Source organism: Dysidea avara, chromosome 10, assembly GCF_963678975.1.
Source record: "Dysidea avara chromosome 10, odDysAvar1.4, whole genome shotgun sequence".
NCBI lineage: Eukaryota > Metazoa > Porifera > Demospongiae > Dictyoceratida > Dysideidae > Dysidea > Dysidea avara.
Genome location: NC_089281.1, coordinates 26,016,513 through 26,033,461, shown reverse-complemented (window position 1 = coordinate 26,033,461; position 16,949 = coordinate 26,016,513). Strand labels below are relative to the sequence as shown.

General features: G+C 37.7%; 3 protein-coding genes and 1 long non-coding RNA gene across 4 annotated transcripts in view; 1 reads left to right on the top strand and 3 right to left on the bottom strand.

The window, feature by feature from the left end:
* The window catches only part of LOC136268085 (26S proteasome complex subunit SEM1-like), an 11,408-nt gene extending 187 nt beyond the window's left edge, over positions 1 to 11,221 (top strand). Inside the window, exons 2-3 of the mRNA XM_066063317.1 lie at positions 53 to 149; positions 11,097 to 11,221. Coding sequence (XP_065919389.1) covers positions 53 to 149; positions 11,097 to 11,154 — 155 coding nt within the window. The 3' untranslated portion in view covers positions 11,155 to 11,221. The remainder of the gene's footprint in view (positions 1 to 52; positions 150 to 11,096) is intronic.
* On the bottom strand, positions 7,072 to 9,223 carry LOC136268086 (uncharacterized). Its single transcript, XR_010706863.1, has 2 exons — positions 7,624 to 9,223; positions 7,072 to 7,572 (listed from the first exon to the last, which is right to left on the bottom strand). It is a non-coding gene; the product is annotated as an uncharacterized lncRNA (long non-coding RNA).
* LOC136268083 (protein FAM204A-like) lies at positions 11,142 to 14,238 on the bottom strand. Its single transcript, XM_066063315.1, has 7 exons — positions 14,103 to 14,238; positions 13,960 to 14,053; positions 13,697 to 13,914; positions 12,359 to 12,448; positions 12,255 to 12,311; positions 11,307 to 11,353; positions 11,142 to 11,254 (listed from the first exon to the last, which is right to left on the bottom strand). The coding sequence occupies exons 1-7, from the start codon at positions 14,181 to 14,183 to the stop codon at positions 11,212 to 11,214; spliced, it is 630 nt and encodes a 209-aa protein (XP_065919387.1). The 5' UTR covers positions 14,184 to 14,238; the 3' UTR covers positions 11,142 to 11,211.
* On the bottom strand, positions 14,183 to 16,949 carry LOC136268077 (UDP-N-acetylglucosamine transporter-like). Its single transcript, XM_066063306.1, has 7 exons — positions 16,823 to 16,949; positions 16,165 to 16,592; positions 15,989 to 16,111; positions 15,520 to 15,697; positions 15,354 to 15,472; positions 14,446 to 14,576; positions 14,183 to 14,384 (listed from the first exon to the last, which is right to left on the bottom strand). The coding sequence occupies exons 2-7, from the start codon at positions 16,537 to 16,539 to the stop codon at positions 14,276 to 14,278; spliced, it is 1,035 nt and encodes a 344-aa protein (XP_065919378.1). The 5' UTR covers positions 16,540 to 16,592; positions 16,823 to 16,949; the 3' UTR covers positions 14,183 to 14,275.

Sequence of the window (16,949 nt, the reverse complement as noted above, 5' to 3'; positions counted from 1 at the left end):
GTGTATGTAGCCCACATGAAGTCTATTACAAGAATCCTCTATATTTGTGTAGACTGGACCACAGCTGATGAAGATGCTGAGGACACTCAAATGTGGGAGGACAACTGGGATGATGATAATGTAGAAGATGACTTCTCCATGCAACTGAGGTATGTGATTTGAACATGTGAGACACCCAATAAAACACCTAATATTTATGTTGTTGACAGTATTTCAGTACTATAATATTAATTACAATAGTTATGGGTGTGTAACATCATAGTGACCATATCATGCTGTATTTTGAGGTTTTTGAAGAAATTTCAAATATTTGGTGATAATTCTCACAGACCTATAGTCTCAGATGTCACAGTTTAATGCAAACAGTATAGTGAATAGTAGGTAAACTTTTAAACTAGTAAGATCTATTAACACAATGGCTATCTCAGAAGTGTAGGCTTGTATTCCAGATCATGTTGTTCTTCCACAACAGTATGTGTCACCATTTTGAACTAATTAACACACATCTGCATGTGATGTCACAAACATCATGATAATTTATAATACTTATCTCAATGTTCAGAGACAATCGCGTCCCATTATCATATGTTAAAATCCCAGGATTTGGCAGACTCGGGAATTCAGTGATGGCACAGTTCTGTCTAAAATTGTTGTTCTAATTTTCTGCTTGTATATCCCCAAATCCTGTGACCGGATCTGTGAAAACAGGACATAATCGCACAAGCCTAAATTTACAATTGAATATATTGGGTGAAATACTTGCATATTATTGAAAAACACTCCGTAAATTTTTTGAACACCTCTTTCTTAGTGAAGGAAGGGTCTAACAATAAAAACCTGGATATCATCTTATTCGCCTGTTCAAGAGTAGTTGGAAAATCTTTATTTCGTTGCAGTAGACCCTAGGATACGTAAGTTATGAGCGTTTGTTTAAAGTGATCGTACGCAATTGATTTTTCATCACGAATTTTGCCTTGTATGCAGTGAGGAAGGGTGAGTAAAGGAAAAACCTACCCAATAATTGATTCCTCTATTCATGGCGGACACGATGGTGAAAATTTTAGCTCCGTGCCTCAATCCGTTGGTAAGTTACAACCGTTTTTGTAAGCGCCTGTAATTTATTTTCCCTATACTTGATGTACAAATCAATTTTTCTGTTGTTGCTACTATGTAGGGCTGTAACTCCCACAGTTATTGGCATATGAAGCGGAAACTTTGCCAGTGAGTACACTTGGCTAAGTAGATTATAAATATTTAATAAACAGGAATTCGAAAAATATGTGGTTATGTCCTGTTTTCGCAGATCTGGTCACAATTTGTCACTGGTTCAATTTAAGAAGGTCTGTCCTATGTTAGGACTGGGAGGTTATATTGATTCTGGGATTAATCGTGATTGTCTCTGAACATCATGATGTTGTTGAGATGTGTATTGTGATGTGTGCAAATGTACATTCAAAATGGTGGTACATACTGTTGTGGAAGAACATGTTCCAGAAAACAAGCCTACACTACACTTCTAAGATAGATTGATCATTGTGCAAATATATCTTACTACATAGCTCAAAAGCTTATCTCATAAACCGTTGAATTTCTTCTAAGGATATATACTATTATTCATTATACTGTTTGTATTAAACTGTAACTGCACCTATGACCCCTTAATTGTGTTCAACAGTTGTACACAATTTCACCTTGTATTGTTAAAATAAATAAGTTGTGCATACATAATGCTATTGATGCATGTGAGTTTTAACATCGTGATAGTTATTAATGTTGCATCCTACAATCGTGAAAGTAGCAATATGTCACAGTTGCTCAGCCAATCCTATTAGTATGTTTCTATCTGTTGTACACACCTACTGTGGTATTCAGGAAGTTGGATGCCATTTGGAAGTTACATAGTTCTGGATATTTGTGAAATTAACTACTTTGTCTTGCAAATTGAAGTACGCTCAGGAGATACTCCACAAACACATGCAAAATATACTCTAATAGAACAGTCATCTGTAAATCTGTGAGCCGTACATAATTACTCAAGACTCTTGAATCTAGAACATTGTTGGAGGAAATATTCTACAGGCCTATAGTATCTGAACAAGGTACCTTAAAATTTGGCGGCTGGCTAATTTTTGTTGAATTTAAATCCACCAAGTAGCTGTCTAGCTAATATTGCTTGATGTTATGTCAGGAGTGATGTTTGCTTTCTAGCACGTGTTTTCATCAGCTGAATGCATGGCTCTATTTAAGTCCTTAAAGAAGACAGAGTAGTCACAGGTTGCCATCCTAATTTCAGGCTAATGAACACTGAACTGCTGATGGTGTAGAATTTGAATCAGTAGAATTTAGCTTGAGATTGAACATGTGAACTTTCAGCTTTATTTTGTTTGTTTGTTTGTTCCAGAGGAATCTTGACTACTCCTACTGATGCAGCCCATTGTACGTTTGTGCTCGTGCTAACCTTGGTCTTGGATGCAGCTATAATACTAGAAAGCTATCACTCATGCTCCTATGACTATTGCCTGATGCCATCATTGAAATTCTCGGTTTACTACTATACCTATGCTTTGAATACGGTGTGTGCCTAATTAGTGCGGGCCCCTGTGAGCAAGAAGAACTGTTAAATTTAAACATCATCAAATCTATTTGCCGAATATTTTCCCCGGTGAATTTTCTGATCCAGGTAAGGTCAAAATACTCTAATAGAACATTCACACAGTCATGTTGAAAATTTAAGGAATTCAAAGTGTAGTAGTTTAGTAGTTATACTGGCTATCACCTGCTACCTTGTGTGAATTTGTGATGTAGTAATACCGTATAAGGACACATTTTGATGCAACAAATATTTTACATTTTTAACTATGCATTGGCAAGATCTTATAAATGCACTAATCAAACCTTGAGCTAGCCTCACTAGTGTGGTAGTGCTGGACAATTTTTGATGGAGAATGGCAATCACAAATCCTCATGTTAAGGCCCATCAGTAACTGTTACTGAGCAGTTAATTGTCAGACAATAGCTGTTGGCAATTTTATTCAATTTGAAGATCATTGGCAGGCCCTCGGTAACACTTGCTATATATAGATACTCCATTTTAGCTACCTTACCCATATCGAGTAATACATATTGACATATTGGTTTTCCAGCTATATTACAATAGATTGTATCATTGTCAGTGTGTGAATATTTTGATTACATGTACATAAAAGTATTAATAGTTTTGTCTACTTCAACAATGCTGCTGGCTTGTTTCATAAGCTGGTTATGTAACAATACAATGGTATAATAGCTGGTAGCAGGAATACATTGTGTTCTATGGACAAGGGACTGAAGGGGTTATGTAACTCTGTATGCTACTAATGTTACAGACGAAATTCAAACATGGCATTTCATGTTAATGAAGTATATCATTGGTTACAACCAGGTCACGTGTCATCAAACATCTCATGATCTCAAGAAAATGAAGTTCCAAACCCGACACCTCAGTATTGATGTAAAGTATTTGACAGACTACGGCTACCAGAGCCCAACTTTCAACCAGCCAACACTTTGTGTACGTGGCTTTCCTAGCTAACTACATTATGCATATACTTCTCGTGAATGTGACAAAAGGACTTCATAATAACGATGCTAATTTCAAGTGCCATGTTTGGTACAGTCACATGTAGCATTACATCATATGACTATGATATGTGAACAACCTCCTCTGGGTTACACCATTCTTATGCTCAACAGGATTCACAACATGGGTCATGACTTCATCAAAGGCTGACAAAGGATTAACTTACAGTAGTTGACTGGAGAGTAAACGGATATGTATGAACAGTTCTTCATTAAAGCCAGACAAAGTGATATATAGTTTCTCATCACCTACCCACATCACCACCCTGCTGTCTCTAAATTCATTACTGTTATGATTGATCATGTGCACTAACATTTCAATGTTTAGAGAAACTAGACATCATTTTCAGCGAAGGAAATCGTTTCTTCCTGCTTAAGAAAGGTGGTAAAGTATAAAAATAAGCTTTAAGCAGGCTTTTGATAATCCTTGTAGTGACCGACAACCAGCTGATGCTGTGTTTTTGGGTGCTTCCTTCAATAATTAATAATGAAAAATGACTGCCAAAGTTGAGGAAGTGGCCGATGAGAAACTAGCAATCTATTTTGCTTGGCCTAATAGCTGCTAGCTATGCACCCAACATATAAGATGAAGGTCCACAATTAAATTGAAGATATACCGTAAAAGGGGAAAGTTGTGTTTTTCGTGGTTTTAAAGCAAATCGCGCCCGCCAAATCAATAATTTACAGTGTACTATGTAGCTATGATTAAACGTTGCGCGAAACTTTCACCGCGAATAGTCTCAGGAAGCCTTAACCGCGAAACTTTCCCTCTAGTTTCCGCCGTTTACAGTATAGCAGTATCATTAGTGCACATTAAAAGTGCAATAATAGTTGCCTGAGGAATTAAGCACCAGGGATAGAACATAAGAGCATCATTGAAGATCAGTATAGGGGAGCAAGCAGTTGCTGTACCAAAGAACAGAACCAGTGTAACAGAGCAACATAACTGTCATATTTCTGACTTGCAAATATACTGTACAATAACAAGCAGAAACACATCCACTAGCAAGGATATCAGCAGTGCAAATTGAGCTATTTTAGCTAAAATGAGAGTCAACACCATATCTGTTGTTTTGGGGGACCAACCATGGCTACTGGGAATTGTCTGCAGGACCACAAGAGATAAATGGCCTGGGGTTAGGATCACTTCAGTATAACATTCAGGGAGACTATATTATATTAATAGACTAACCCTTAAGGCATTTTATACAACTTGCATAACTATCTAATAGAACGCACAATGTGATTTGAACATTCCAAATTTCCAATACAGTAATGTATATTTTGTCAGTGATGAGCTATTTGTTAGCAGCTCAATGGAATATATGACATTACCTTTTTGGTAACATACACATGGTTGCTTGTGTATGGTTAAATAGATGATAGACTGTTTAGACGTAAACATGAATACTACAGTTAGTACTTATGAGTACTTTAATGTTAAAATATTCAGATATTCATTGTCATTTCAACTTCTATCCCTAAAACATCAGTGCGTATAGTAACTGCAACTCCACAGCTTATGACTGGAGTTAAGTAATGGTGTGATGTCACTATAAGATACAGTTGTACTGCCAAATTGTGTTGTGGTAGTCTATGGCATTGTTGGCATACACCATCATCCCACGATTGTCACATGTTGTCTATCATTACATCTCATCCTTGTGGGACTAGCTATACATGTCTAGTGTGAATGTTTGTATGGTTACTAGTGGTCCACTGTATAGGACGTGGTTAGTCCCAACAACATTTCATTATTGAGTGTTTGTAAACAAACAAGGACCCACATGTAGTAGTGGTATTGCTGATGTTACACTAACAATTATCATACAGTGTATTAGTACTGTATATTTGGAATTACGAAGATTTTGTACTTTCCCACGAAATCATATCAACAACCAACCTCACGATTCCTGCAGTATTGGTCAGGAGCTTATGAGCCACCGAAGGCGGCGAAACTTGCACTGACTGCCAGGTGCCATCACAATCCAAATCAATTGCCAATTAGTTTCTATATAAGGAAAGTAAAATCTTGTTATTTGAAGCCATGTATGAAATTGTGCGTGACCAGTGCCACATGAATTGGCTGAGTCTTCCTCAAGGTCTTTCTCTTTGATGGTGGAGAACTTGTCTCTACTTCGTGCAGCTGGAGTGCCATTTACACCTGATGTTAAGCAAACACAGTGACGTAATTTGGATTGTCATGGAACTCAGTTTCATGTTCCTTCGCCGCCTTCGGTGACTCACTAGCTCCTGGTATAATCAAGCCTGTAAGAACCTTCAGTGCAACCTCACGAAATTTTAGTTCAATGGAATTTTCTGCTTACTGACCAACTGCCTGATGCCTTCAGACAAGCATAACTCAATAATAGCAAATGCTACATGCTTGAAATGCCTTTTGGCATACTTTAGTACATACAATGTGTGGACGTACTTTGTGTCTGGCAGCACAAGGTGTTGATTTGCAGTTGTCCAAAATGGCTTCCCCATAGCTGAAAGTCACATTCTGTATTTTCTGTAGCGACTGGATTGACTGCAGAGGCACTTCTTATTTGTCACAATCCCACTAGGAAGGCTACTGAAAGCCTGTGTAGTAGAGGGTCAGGATTTTGATAAGTATGTATACTCTGAGTCAAACCATAGATAATATACGTAATAAAGGATTGGCAACGCACCTATTAAACCTGTAGTGACGTCACGTACAATCCTCGTTACGGTTCGTCATCCAGTTAACGCGCCCTCTCACCCGTTGCTAAACGCACTAGGCTACTTCATTCCTTGTACCGTAGCAGGGTACTACTGAGTAAAGACGTAAAGCTTAGTTCAAACGAACGTACAACTACTAAGGTGAGTATCTGATGTAATAAAATAGTGGAACACACTGTCAGTTTTAACCCAGCGCAAGATAAGGCCCACTGCTTCATGGCTTTTCACAGTTTTGGAGTTTTAACAAGGACACTGAAGTGCTTTTTTCCGAACAATATATAAAGAACTAATCGTAACCATTAGTAGAGTGTCATGCTTTGTTTTGTGTAGGCGTACCACTTACCCAAACTATGGTTTGAAGCTGTTTCATTGTGCTGGGTTTTGGAGTTTTGTCGTGGTACCATGAGGAGAAGCATCAAGTTACTATTCAGCACAAGAGAGCTTAATGTTATGGTGGTGTTATGCAAATATGCATGAGCTCAAATTCAGATGTGGCATTAACCATCAAAGTATGTGAAAATGGGATATAAAAAGTGTAGTGGAACAGAGCATGTTATCAACATGAAGGAGCTGTTGGTGGTAAAGAGTAGTGTATCGTGACTTCAAGCTTAGACAGGGAATGATGAGCTTATCTATAAATGTAGCAGCTCACAGCAAATACCATCCACTGGATATCAAGTGACGTCCTTGTGTTTTGCCACAAAAATAGACATTCCCTTCAAGTGCTGGAAACTAATGTGGACTAAGTCTAGCTAGTTCACTTTGTTATAATAACTGATATAAACAATGGACACATATTATACTAGTTATCTGAACTCCTAGGCACCACCTGCAGCTCAGATACCTGATAACTGAAGTTTGTACAAAATCTCTTTACACAATGTTAGTCAATTGCAAAGTATGAAAAATAACTTCTCTAATAGAACACTCGCTACTCTAATAGAGTATTCAATTTTGACATACAGGTTTGGATAACTGAGATTCCACTGTACACCTGTAGAGCATTTGCCAGTAGGTCCCACATCCCAGTGTATAGCAGTCAAGGTAATCATGACTGTGTTACATTCAATGAACTCAAGCACTAGTAGTAGTATTCATATCAGATAAAACACCAGCAACATCACAACCCTCAGAGTCACAAATGACATGGGACTCTCACACACAATCTCATAAAGAAATCTTAAATTCTGAACTCTGGAATCACACAAAATCAGTGAGGCTTCCAGGTCCAGGATGGCTTGGAGTTAGCTAGATAAATGACTGATGGATGTTCCATTGATTGATCAATGCAAAGCATACCTGCATCTCCATTGAGGCTGTCGGCTACTCCATTTTGTGCTATAATAGAAGTGTGAAATCCAAGTAAAACCTAGATAAAGATTTATATTATTGAAATTCTAACAAACACTAGAAATCCCTAAACATAACACAATTTAGAGATGTTGGTTGAGAGGTCTGTCACTCAGTGAAATTTTGTTGATCAAAGTTCAGAAATTTGTCAAACGATTACTTTTTTCAGATACTTTCACATACCTAAAACAACAGCCATTGCGAGATCTTTCATGTAAATATGGCCCCTTGGTATGGTTTCCTACAAACAATTAGCCCCAGACAGTGTTGGGAAAGTTACTTTGAAAAGGTAACTAGTTACATATTACTTACAACTGAACTATTTAGTTACAGTTACATATTACCCATAAACTATAATAATATTACATATTATATTACTTTGTGTCCACAGCTTTAAGTTGTCACGTGTGAAACTACCACTTTATCACATGACATGATTGCGTTGTTGGACAATGTGCAGATCTTGGTTATAAGTAAGAAGCTGGTGAATAAGCTTCATTCAGTAGGCTTCGTTACTTCGTTGTGGCTAGGCGTTACTCAGAGGATAACTAACGAGATTAGCAATTTTGTTACTTGTAGTAATAATATTACATAATATTAGACTCGTTACAGTAACTATATTACTTAGGTAACACGTTACATTTGTAAGTAAAGTAATTTGAGTTATATTACCCGTTTTTATAGCGTATTTCATTATTACTTAGTTACCACAAAAGTAATAATATTACGTAACGCGTTACTCCCAACACTGGCCCCAGATATAAAAGGAAATCTCATCATTGAAATTTGCTTACTGCACTATTTAGTTGTTCACTTTACATGGTCATAGCACACAGTAACAGTTGTCAACAGCACATGCACTATAAAGATAGCTGAATTTCGAGGATTTTCTGAGTGACTGACCCCTGGCATTGGTGACCCTAGTCACCCACGCAATACGACACACATGTGAACAACACAACAAAAACAGAATGGAGTGTTCAGTGAACTCTTGTCCTCCACCACACACATACACACAGCCTAAGCCGGCAGCTGTACCTATTGTCACCCAAAAAAAACCAACACTGGGATGCCTGTGCACCACTCAGGCACTATAGTCTTGTGCAGAATCCTCCTGGGACTATATAGATCTCACAGGGAGAGGTCGCAGAACCCAAAGTTCCACAACAACCACTAAGTTGAGACAAGGACAGTGAGGCAGCATAGCCAAGTGGCTAGAGCACTAGCCTGGTAATTGAAAGGTTCCAGGTTTTTTGAAATTTAGTGTTTCCTTGAGCAAGAAACTTTGTTCACACTGCTCCAGCTGTATACAGTTGGGGACCTGGTGAGCTGTCACAGCAACATCAATGGGTACCTGGCGTTTACTGGGGAAGCAAATTCCCAATATCCATCTCGAGCTCTCCATTAAAAAAAACATTGCCACTGGATATATAAGGTATTTGCTGCTGAAGCCCTAAACGAGCATACAATCCACATAAATCCTGGTTTACATAGTCCATCCTTATTATGACCTACTGTAGCTGGCTACCAGGAGCGCATCGAATCCTTGATAGAATTCGATGCTCATGTGAAACGGTAAGACTCCACGACTCACCAAGTTGCTGCCGCGCCCAAAATCCGTTGGTTGATAGCTCGCTACGATCGATACTGGTTACATGAGTAGTTCCTCTCTGTTACTGGATAGCGAAATAACAGCACTGGGAACGATAAAGCGGAGCATTCATGTCGGGTAGCCGTATCTATGACAATAGACGCGCATAAGTTACATAATAAGTCACGCGACCGTAACGAGGATTGTCTAATAGTTGCTATGCGCGTTGCCAATCCTTTATTACGTATATTATCTATGGTCAAACTGGCCCAACTCAGACATCTACTGCTCCATTCGTAGTTTACCACTGGGCCAGTCACTTAAAGTTTGAAGTGTATTAGCCACAAAGCTGAACTAGTGCTGAGAAAACCTGGGCACAGACGCTATGGAGTGTGTGGGTCATTATGTGGGCCAATGAAGTGCCACATTGTTAACCCTGCAGAGAAAAAGCTCTTCTTGTAGTATGCTATTAGCTAATAAGAGGTGGTTACTATACTGTAGCCACAGGCTCTTTGCTTCAGCTAGCCTATTTTACCATTATGCCCATGTTTCAATTAAATACCTCACAGTTTAACCCCAATACTTGGCTATAATATGTACGTATGTATGTATGCTAGGGTAATGCTTAACGCTTTCCATTTTCTTGTACGAGGAGTATTTCACTAGAGTTTACCTTACCAGCACATGTACATCACATGCACCACTTCCTGTGCATGTGTGTTTCATGCAACTTATATTGGCTATTCTGTGCATGTTGTGTACATGTGACACAAGTTCATACTGGTGCTTCCATTAGTGTGACATATGCTGTTGTAAAAAAACATGTAGCACACAAGTACATGAAATTACTTTTTGTGGCTCAGATAGCAAATTATGTATGGCCTTGTCGTTATGGCAAACATCAGTACAAGGGTGGATGGCTTTGTACAGCTAGCCAAACCGTTTACTTCCTAAAATTTAGAACTACTTATAATTTTAAACCACCAAGGAGTGCTTACAATCTCATTTCCAGTCTTCAAGTCATTATTTCCCCTCAATTATGGTAGCTACATTGTGATTATTTTTAAATCTGAAATAGAAATTTATGGTCAATACTTTAAAATTGACCCCATTTATGGTAAGACATATTTCTTTCATGATTATTGGCTGGTGTAGATACAAGCTTACTACAGAAGTGTTGAAGTACACTATTTAAATAGTAACTTCACTGAAGGTTATACTGTCCATGTTAATGTATGAATGACATACACATATCCAACCTGATCTTCATTGTAATTTCTGTGCATACACTGCATAGTACAGTAGTGAACTGGTGGCAATAACATGTATGTCACATGCACTAGGCATGTTTCCTGTTATGCAGGCATGATTGTTTTGGTGCTATAGGTTAAGAGAATGTTGGTGGTGTTTTCATTCTATAAAATTTTCTGTGATCTGTTTACCTAATCTGAAAAAAACTTTTAAAGTACATTCACCAGTTAACCCTGTACAATAACACTTCAGAATGACCAAAGTTAGCTAGGGAATTGCTGTAGTGTTAATTTGTTAATTTAATTTTTATGTAAAGTAGTGAAACCTTATTAATTAGAACCTCCTATGGGAACAAAAAAAAAACAACAACTAATAAATGAGATCACAAAATATACCTTAGCTATATTTGGGACCTCCTTGACATGGTCTCTATAATGAGGTGGTCTTATTAATGAGGTCATGAAGTACAGCTTAGCTATGTTTGGGATCTACTTGACATGGTCACTATAATGGAGTGGTGTGTTGTGCAATAATTTTAATTTAGTCGCTAGTGATTACATGACGTTCTCTTATTACACAGGGCAGAACTGGAGAAGCTGGGTCACAAGGTGTTACAGCCTGAGGCTATGAAGACATGAACTATTATATAACTGAATATATGCTCATGTGATACACCATGACAATCATGTGATCTGCTACATGTTACTCTTTGTTTCCCATCTCTCCTTAGCATCAAATCTGTCCGATTAAAAATTAATCAAATTGTTGGTATGACATTATTCAACATTACCTCCAGTGGAGTTTCTGCTGTTTAGATCTTTTACTTTTGTCATCCACCTGAAATAAAAAAAAATGAAATTGTGGTACAGTATTGCCAGGATCCCATTGCAAGGCAGCTAGGCTCTGTGGACACTGCCACATAATCCATCAATGATGTTAAAAGAGCTATGATATTCTTTTCAGGTAGGCTCTACCCATGAATTAGAAAAAATTGCATGAAAAATGTCCTGTCTATGAATTAACATCATGTACATAAAAAATCTATGAACACTACAAGGACTCCTGTATAAAATAGCAACATGTTTAATGGACCGATAGTCTAGGTATATTTACTTGGTATCAATGTTTATATACTTCACTAATGGTGTCAATTGATTTTATTGTTACCCACTGAACAGCTATGAATAACGTAATAGATTTACACTTTCGCTTCAAATGATCAATGGTTCAAGAAATGCTGACCTTTCCATAGGTGAAATATTGAACTTAACATCAGCAGCATATGACATCAAACTTTACAACATTTGTGAACTGCACAATACCATATACACCATGATACAATCTACATATACCACACAATATATTTGGTAAACACCAGAGGAGATTGGTGATGCGCCATAGCCCTACAACATATTGCTGCTATACATGCGATTACACAAGAGCTTGAAATTGGCATCGTTATTATGAAATCCTTTCACCTTCGTCACAATCACATTTGTTTCTTACTAGGAAAGCTTCATAAAGTGTTGGGTACTTGAAAGTAGGGCTCCCATTATCAATATTAATTTGTGTATTAGAATACTTTATATTAATACTGAGGTATCGAGCTGAACATTTCTTTATTTGAGATCATGGGATGTTTGATAACACATGACCAGTATATGAACTATAGTGGACAATTTTGTACCAGAGATTAAATTAGAGGTTTCATGCAGACTTCTGCCATACAATGCCTCACCTTGGTCTTATCAAGGTATTGCTTGCAATCAAATGCTGTTGCTACTTGTGTCACAAACTGGGAAGGTAAGGTGACAATGACAAACAGTAAACAAAAGGTCTTACCTTCCTGTCTGCTAGCTTGTCACTTAGCTCAGTTGCTGCATCGAGTCTACCATCAACGATCGCATCTTCTAGCCTCTCCTCCAATCCACTCTATAAACGATGATGATGACACATAGCACACCACTGACACACGTCATAACACTTCATGTATCAGCATCCAGTGAGACCTGTTAAAGAGGACACCTGCACGACCAGATACTTGGCAATAGTCCCAAATCATGACACCTTGATTATCAGGACAGTTCTAAGGTGTCTGTAAACACAGGGACCAGTACCATGATTCAAATATGCCTACTTGGTTTACTTAGTAAAAATTTTAACAATTATCCAAACTAATGTGGGGGAAGAGTGTTCATATAACTGAAAAGTGAACAGCCATTCATTAACAGAGCACACACCTGTTGACAAAATGTTCTTAATTGGACAGTTATTTTGACGTTTGGGATCTATAAATTAGTAAGTTGTTGCTTAAAAATACATACATGGGGTCATAGCCTTATATGAGTCTATGTACTTTTTCAATGATCGACAGTAGGACAATTGAGCATGCACATTGGAGATAGTGTATTTACTTGGTACCATAGTTGCTGCATTGATTTTATAACTAAGATAATAAATGCCATGGCATTTAGCCAAGTAAATCCAGTACACCTCTCTAATAGCTCTCGCTAATACGGACATGGTATCATGATCACGGTTAGTCTCGTGGCATCCAACCCTAAAAAGAGGGTCTGGTGAAACTGTACAAAAAAATTGAGCTCTGGAATGTTTATTGGATGTGACGTTTATGTGCTACGTAAGTGTTATGTTTACGTCACAACAACAGCAATTTAACCAGATCCGCATATAGAATCACCAACCTGATGGCACTGCTTTATTTGTACAACATTAAAGTGAACCAAACAGAAATGGTTAGTTTGTATGCCCGTTTTCGCTATGATTTTAAGTGATAAAGTCACCAGATGTAATCACCATGAGCCACGAGTCTTTTGAAATAATATGCATTACATAATCAATTTGAAATGGAGCAATCTGATTGGAGCCGGCAGCGCCAAGCTTTTTGTATGCAGTTTCACCAGACCCTCTTTTTAGGGTCGGGCGCCGCGAGACTAGATCAAGGTATATATCAAGCTCCTTTTTCAGATAAGCTTTTGGCAATCAAAATCTTGATATTTGTCATAAATGAACTATTGGTAGTGACTACTACTACTACTCTTTGAGCCACTTATTACTGACAGGTTTGTAGGAGTCCAGTTTTTTTATTCAATTTTGTCCCAGCCAGAAAGGTTCTATGGTAGTAATTACATCTAGCTAGGTGCCATTTTCCAGCCAACACACCTTTGGTTGAGTGTCTCCTTGAGGAACACCCTTCAGTTGAGGATTAGGGTCAAGAAATTGTTTCAATTGTTGCCACTCTGTCTCTTTAGAGTCATCATTAGTAGTTGAATGTTCTGAGCTTGGTTCAGAGTGAGGTCGTTTCCTTTTTCGTCTCCTACTTCGTCCTGCACCATGTCCTACGTCTTGCAAGACCTCAGGTCCATAGAACTCCGACAATACTAACACAAAATATACTACAATACATCCACCAGTAACTCTGTTACCTGCATTTGTAGCTTGTTGTCGTACATCGTTAATTCTTTTACTCGTTGTTTTACTACATATTTGTTGCCTACGTTGTTTCAACTCTTCAAATTTCTGTTAGTGGTCTAGCCCACTCATTATTCGCCTACTTAAAACGTCTCACCTTCCATTTATCTTCTGGGATGGTTGATAAAAGTGGCGGCTTAACGTCCCATTGCGTCGTGACGTCGGATTTGCTTTCCATTTTCAGTTACCACTTTCGATTATATAAATATTTTCTAATAAAACGTACAATAATTAATGATGATTCATTGTTAGAAAAAGTTGATAAATTAACTAAACAGTTGTTGAATTATTGGACTTCTCAGGCGGCTCAGGGTCTGGAACAAATCGAGCATACATGAGGGTAGCAATTATTACTAATGTTGATCCAATAAGAAATAACCTGTAGAACAAAATGTGGACACGAATATCCTCATGTCTCAACAACAAAATTATTTTCTTACGGTGATGGTTGAAAACCCAATAGAAAATAAGAAACTGTAGAAGACAAAACTATTGATATTGCAGCTCCAAATCCCTTCAGAATGTTACCAGCATACTTGATCACTGCTGCCACTATTAAACCTCCAACTGCCTGTAACATGTACATACACACCTATTATACAAATACCCCTACACACTACACCACACACACACACACACACACACACACGCACATAATAATAATAACTGTACCAGAAAAAATTAAAATAACAGAATGTGGGTACATTTAACTAAGTGAATGTCTTAACTATGTGATTGGGTAAACTATTCCAGTCATTGATAGCTCTTACAGTTTAAGCTGTTGATCTAATTCTTGACATGATGTTTAAATAACTTAAACATGACCCCTAGTTGTAGACAAAGTAGTAGCAGTAGCAGTGAACCAGTGATTTATTAGTTATGCAACAGTTGGAAAAACTTCAACATGAGTCTACGGTATTTTAAATTTAATGATCATTATATTTGCAGTTTCAAAGATTACACTTGTCCATTATTTGTCCATTATATCAGCTTCTGAGTTGGACATTTTCTACTGTAGTTTAGGAAATAAGTTGGTAAGCAATAGTGTATATTACGTATGTGACTTGGTAGTGTGTAAATGTGTGCTGACATTCAGTGGGGAAAAAAACTGTTCCTGCACAGTGGAAAGACTGATACACAGCTCACTAGTAATTATAGTAAAGAATACTCAGCCACTGGAGACAACAACTGGAGTAATGTGAATAAAGTTTTTTGCACAACAACAGCTGAAAGAAATCATGATTAGCAGGCCAGTACTCTAATTACTTGGCCGAGTTGACTCGACAGACAGACACTATTACACACACACACAACACAACACACACACACACACACACAAACACCTCACCTGTAATAAAATAACTATTGCTACAATGAAGGAGTAACCCTGGAAGAAGCCATCAGCCCTAACAGCTGCCCAATCATTTACAACCACTCCAATTCCACTGAACAACATACTAAACAATCCTATTAGGAGTGTTAGCCATTTGACATCAACAGTGGTAGCCACTTACCTAACTGAATATTCCTAATCCACAGAGAGGTTTTAGAGCCCTTCAATATCTTCTCAAAGTATACACCAGAAAAGCCACTAGTTAGGCAGGCTACAACTACTGCTAATAGTCCAATTGACTGGTCCATATTCAATGAGGGAGACTGGAACATTGTACTAAGGCTGCTATCAGCAGGTAACTGGTGTAGGAGCCATGAAATACACATGAATTACTGAACTACATCATATGCACTAAGGGAAATGTGCAACCATGTAAACCTATCAGGTGTAAGCTTACAATGGAAACTCCAATAAGGGGGTTCAACACATTTTAACACTAATTCATTGAACATTGAGGTCGTCTAGGTGCTGGTTTGAGTCAACTTTGATTATCAATTGCTTGATGGGAACACAAATTATAAACATAAAGTGTCTATGATGTGAAGACACCTTACACAGAATACTGAAGCTCACTATATCGCATTTCTTACCTGTACTAAAGCAACTGCCACAGCTAGGATACACAGAGCCACCCATTGTAATGGAGATACTTTTTTGTTCAACATAAGTACTGAACATAACGCTGTTGTTAGTAGTTTCAACTGATATGTGACCTATGTGTAACATACGATTATTAAACCACTTCTATTGAACTAGCATTACTGACCTGAAAGGTAGCAGCATCTAATTTAGTAAGGGCTATATACAATAAGTTGTTTTGTACTGTGTACAATAAGGCAGGCACAGCAACCCGCAGAGTTTCTAAATATCTAACAAAAATTTCATGTATAGCTTCGGTGGTCTTCCTTGATTCACAGTCCACTTCAAAATGCAATAGGACAACACTACTAATTATCTTGATAATTTCTGTCAAAAATACAGCAGTCGACGTCAGGTATGGCTGTCCACTAACAGTCCGTGAGTATCTCATTAACAATACTAGTGACGTGTTTTGTATCACCAGAATTAATAGACTAATGTATTTCATGTCCAACTTCTCCATATTGTACCTATACCTAATTGGGTAGTATTTGTGCACCATATGTATGTGTGAATTCAAAATTCTTTACAAGAAATCTTGAATATTCAGAATCCCTACAAGAAGAGATAACATGTAAATTAAATGGTAACCAGGTGGGTGTAACCACCCCAGAATACGATTGAAACACTCGATTTAGAGGCACTACAGCACATCAAAACAATGACAACATCTCACAGATCAACTGTACAAAGTACAAACACAAGTGAAAAGTTAACAGATAGAGTGAACAGATAGGGTTACAGTTAACAATCTGAACATGTCATAGACTACAATAATTCCTCACAGTTTGACGCTTATAAATAATATAAATTTTGGTAGTAGTAACCAGAAGAGTCTGCACGTTCCGAGGAATGACAGGCGTTATCTAGAATAAACTATGTTTTAAAAGTGTTGCCTATATTTTTCAAATT

Excerpts from the sequence above, each read along its gene's own strand:
- LOC136268083 (XM_066063315.1), bottom strand. The coding sequence starts at position 14,183 with ATGGAAAGCAAATCCGACGTCACGACGCAATGGGACGTTAAGCCGCCA. Across the intron at positions 12,449-13,696 it reads AAGGAGACACTCAACCAAAG|AGTGGATTGGAGGAGAGGCT; the intron begins GTGTGTTGGCTG and ends CATCGTTTATAG. Across the intron at positions 11,354-12,254 it reads AATACCTTGATAAGACCAAG|GTGGATGACAAAAGTAAAAG; the intron begins GTGAGGCATTGT and ends TTTTTATTTCAG.
- LOC136268077 (XM_066063306.1), bottom strand. The coding sequence starts at position 16,539 with ATGGTGCACAAATACTACCCAATTAGGTATAGGTACAATATGGAGAAG. Across the intron at positions 15,698-15,988 it reads TGGCAGTTGCTTTAGTACAG|TTACCTGCTGATAGCAGCCT; the intron begins GTAAGAAATGCG and ends CTCCTACACCAG. Across the intron at positions 14,577-15,353 it reads CAATAGTTATTTTATTACAG|GCAGTTGGAGGTTTAATAGT; the intron begins GTGAGGTGTTTG and ends TACATGTTACAG.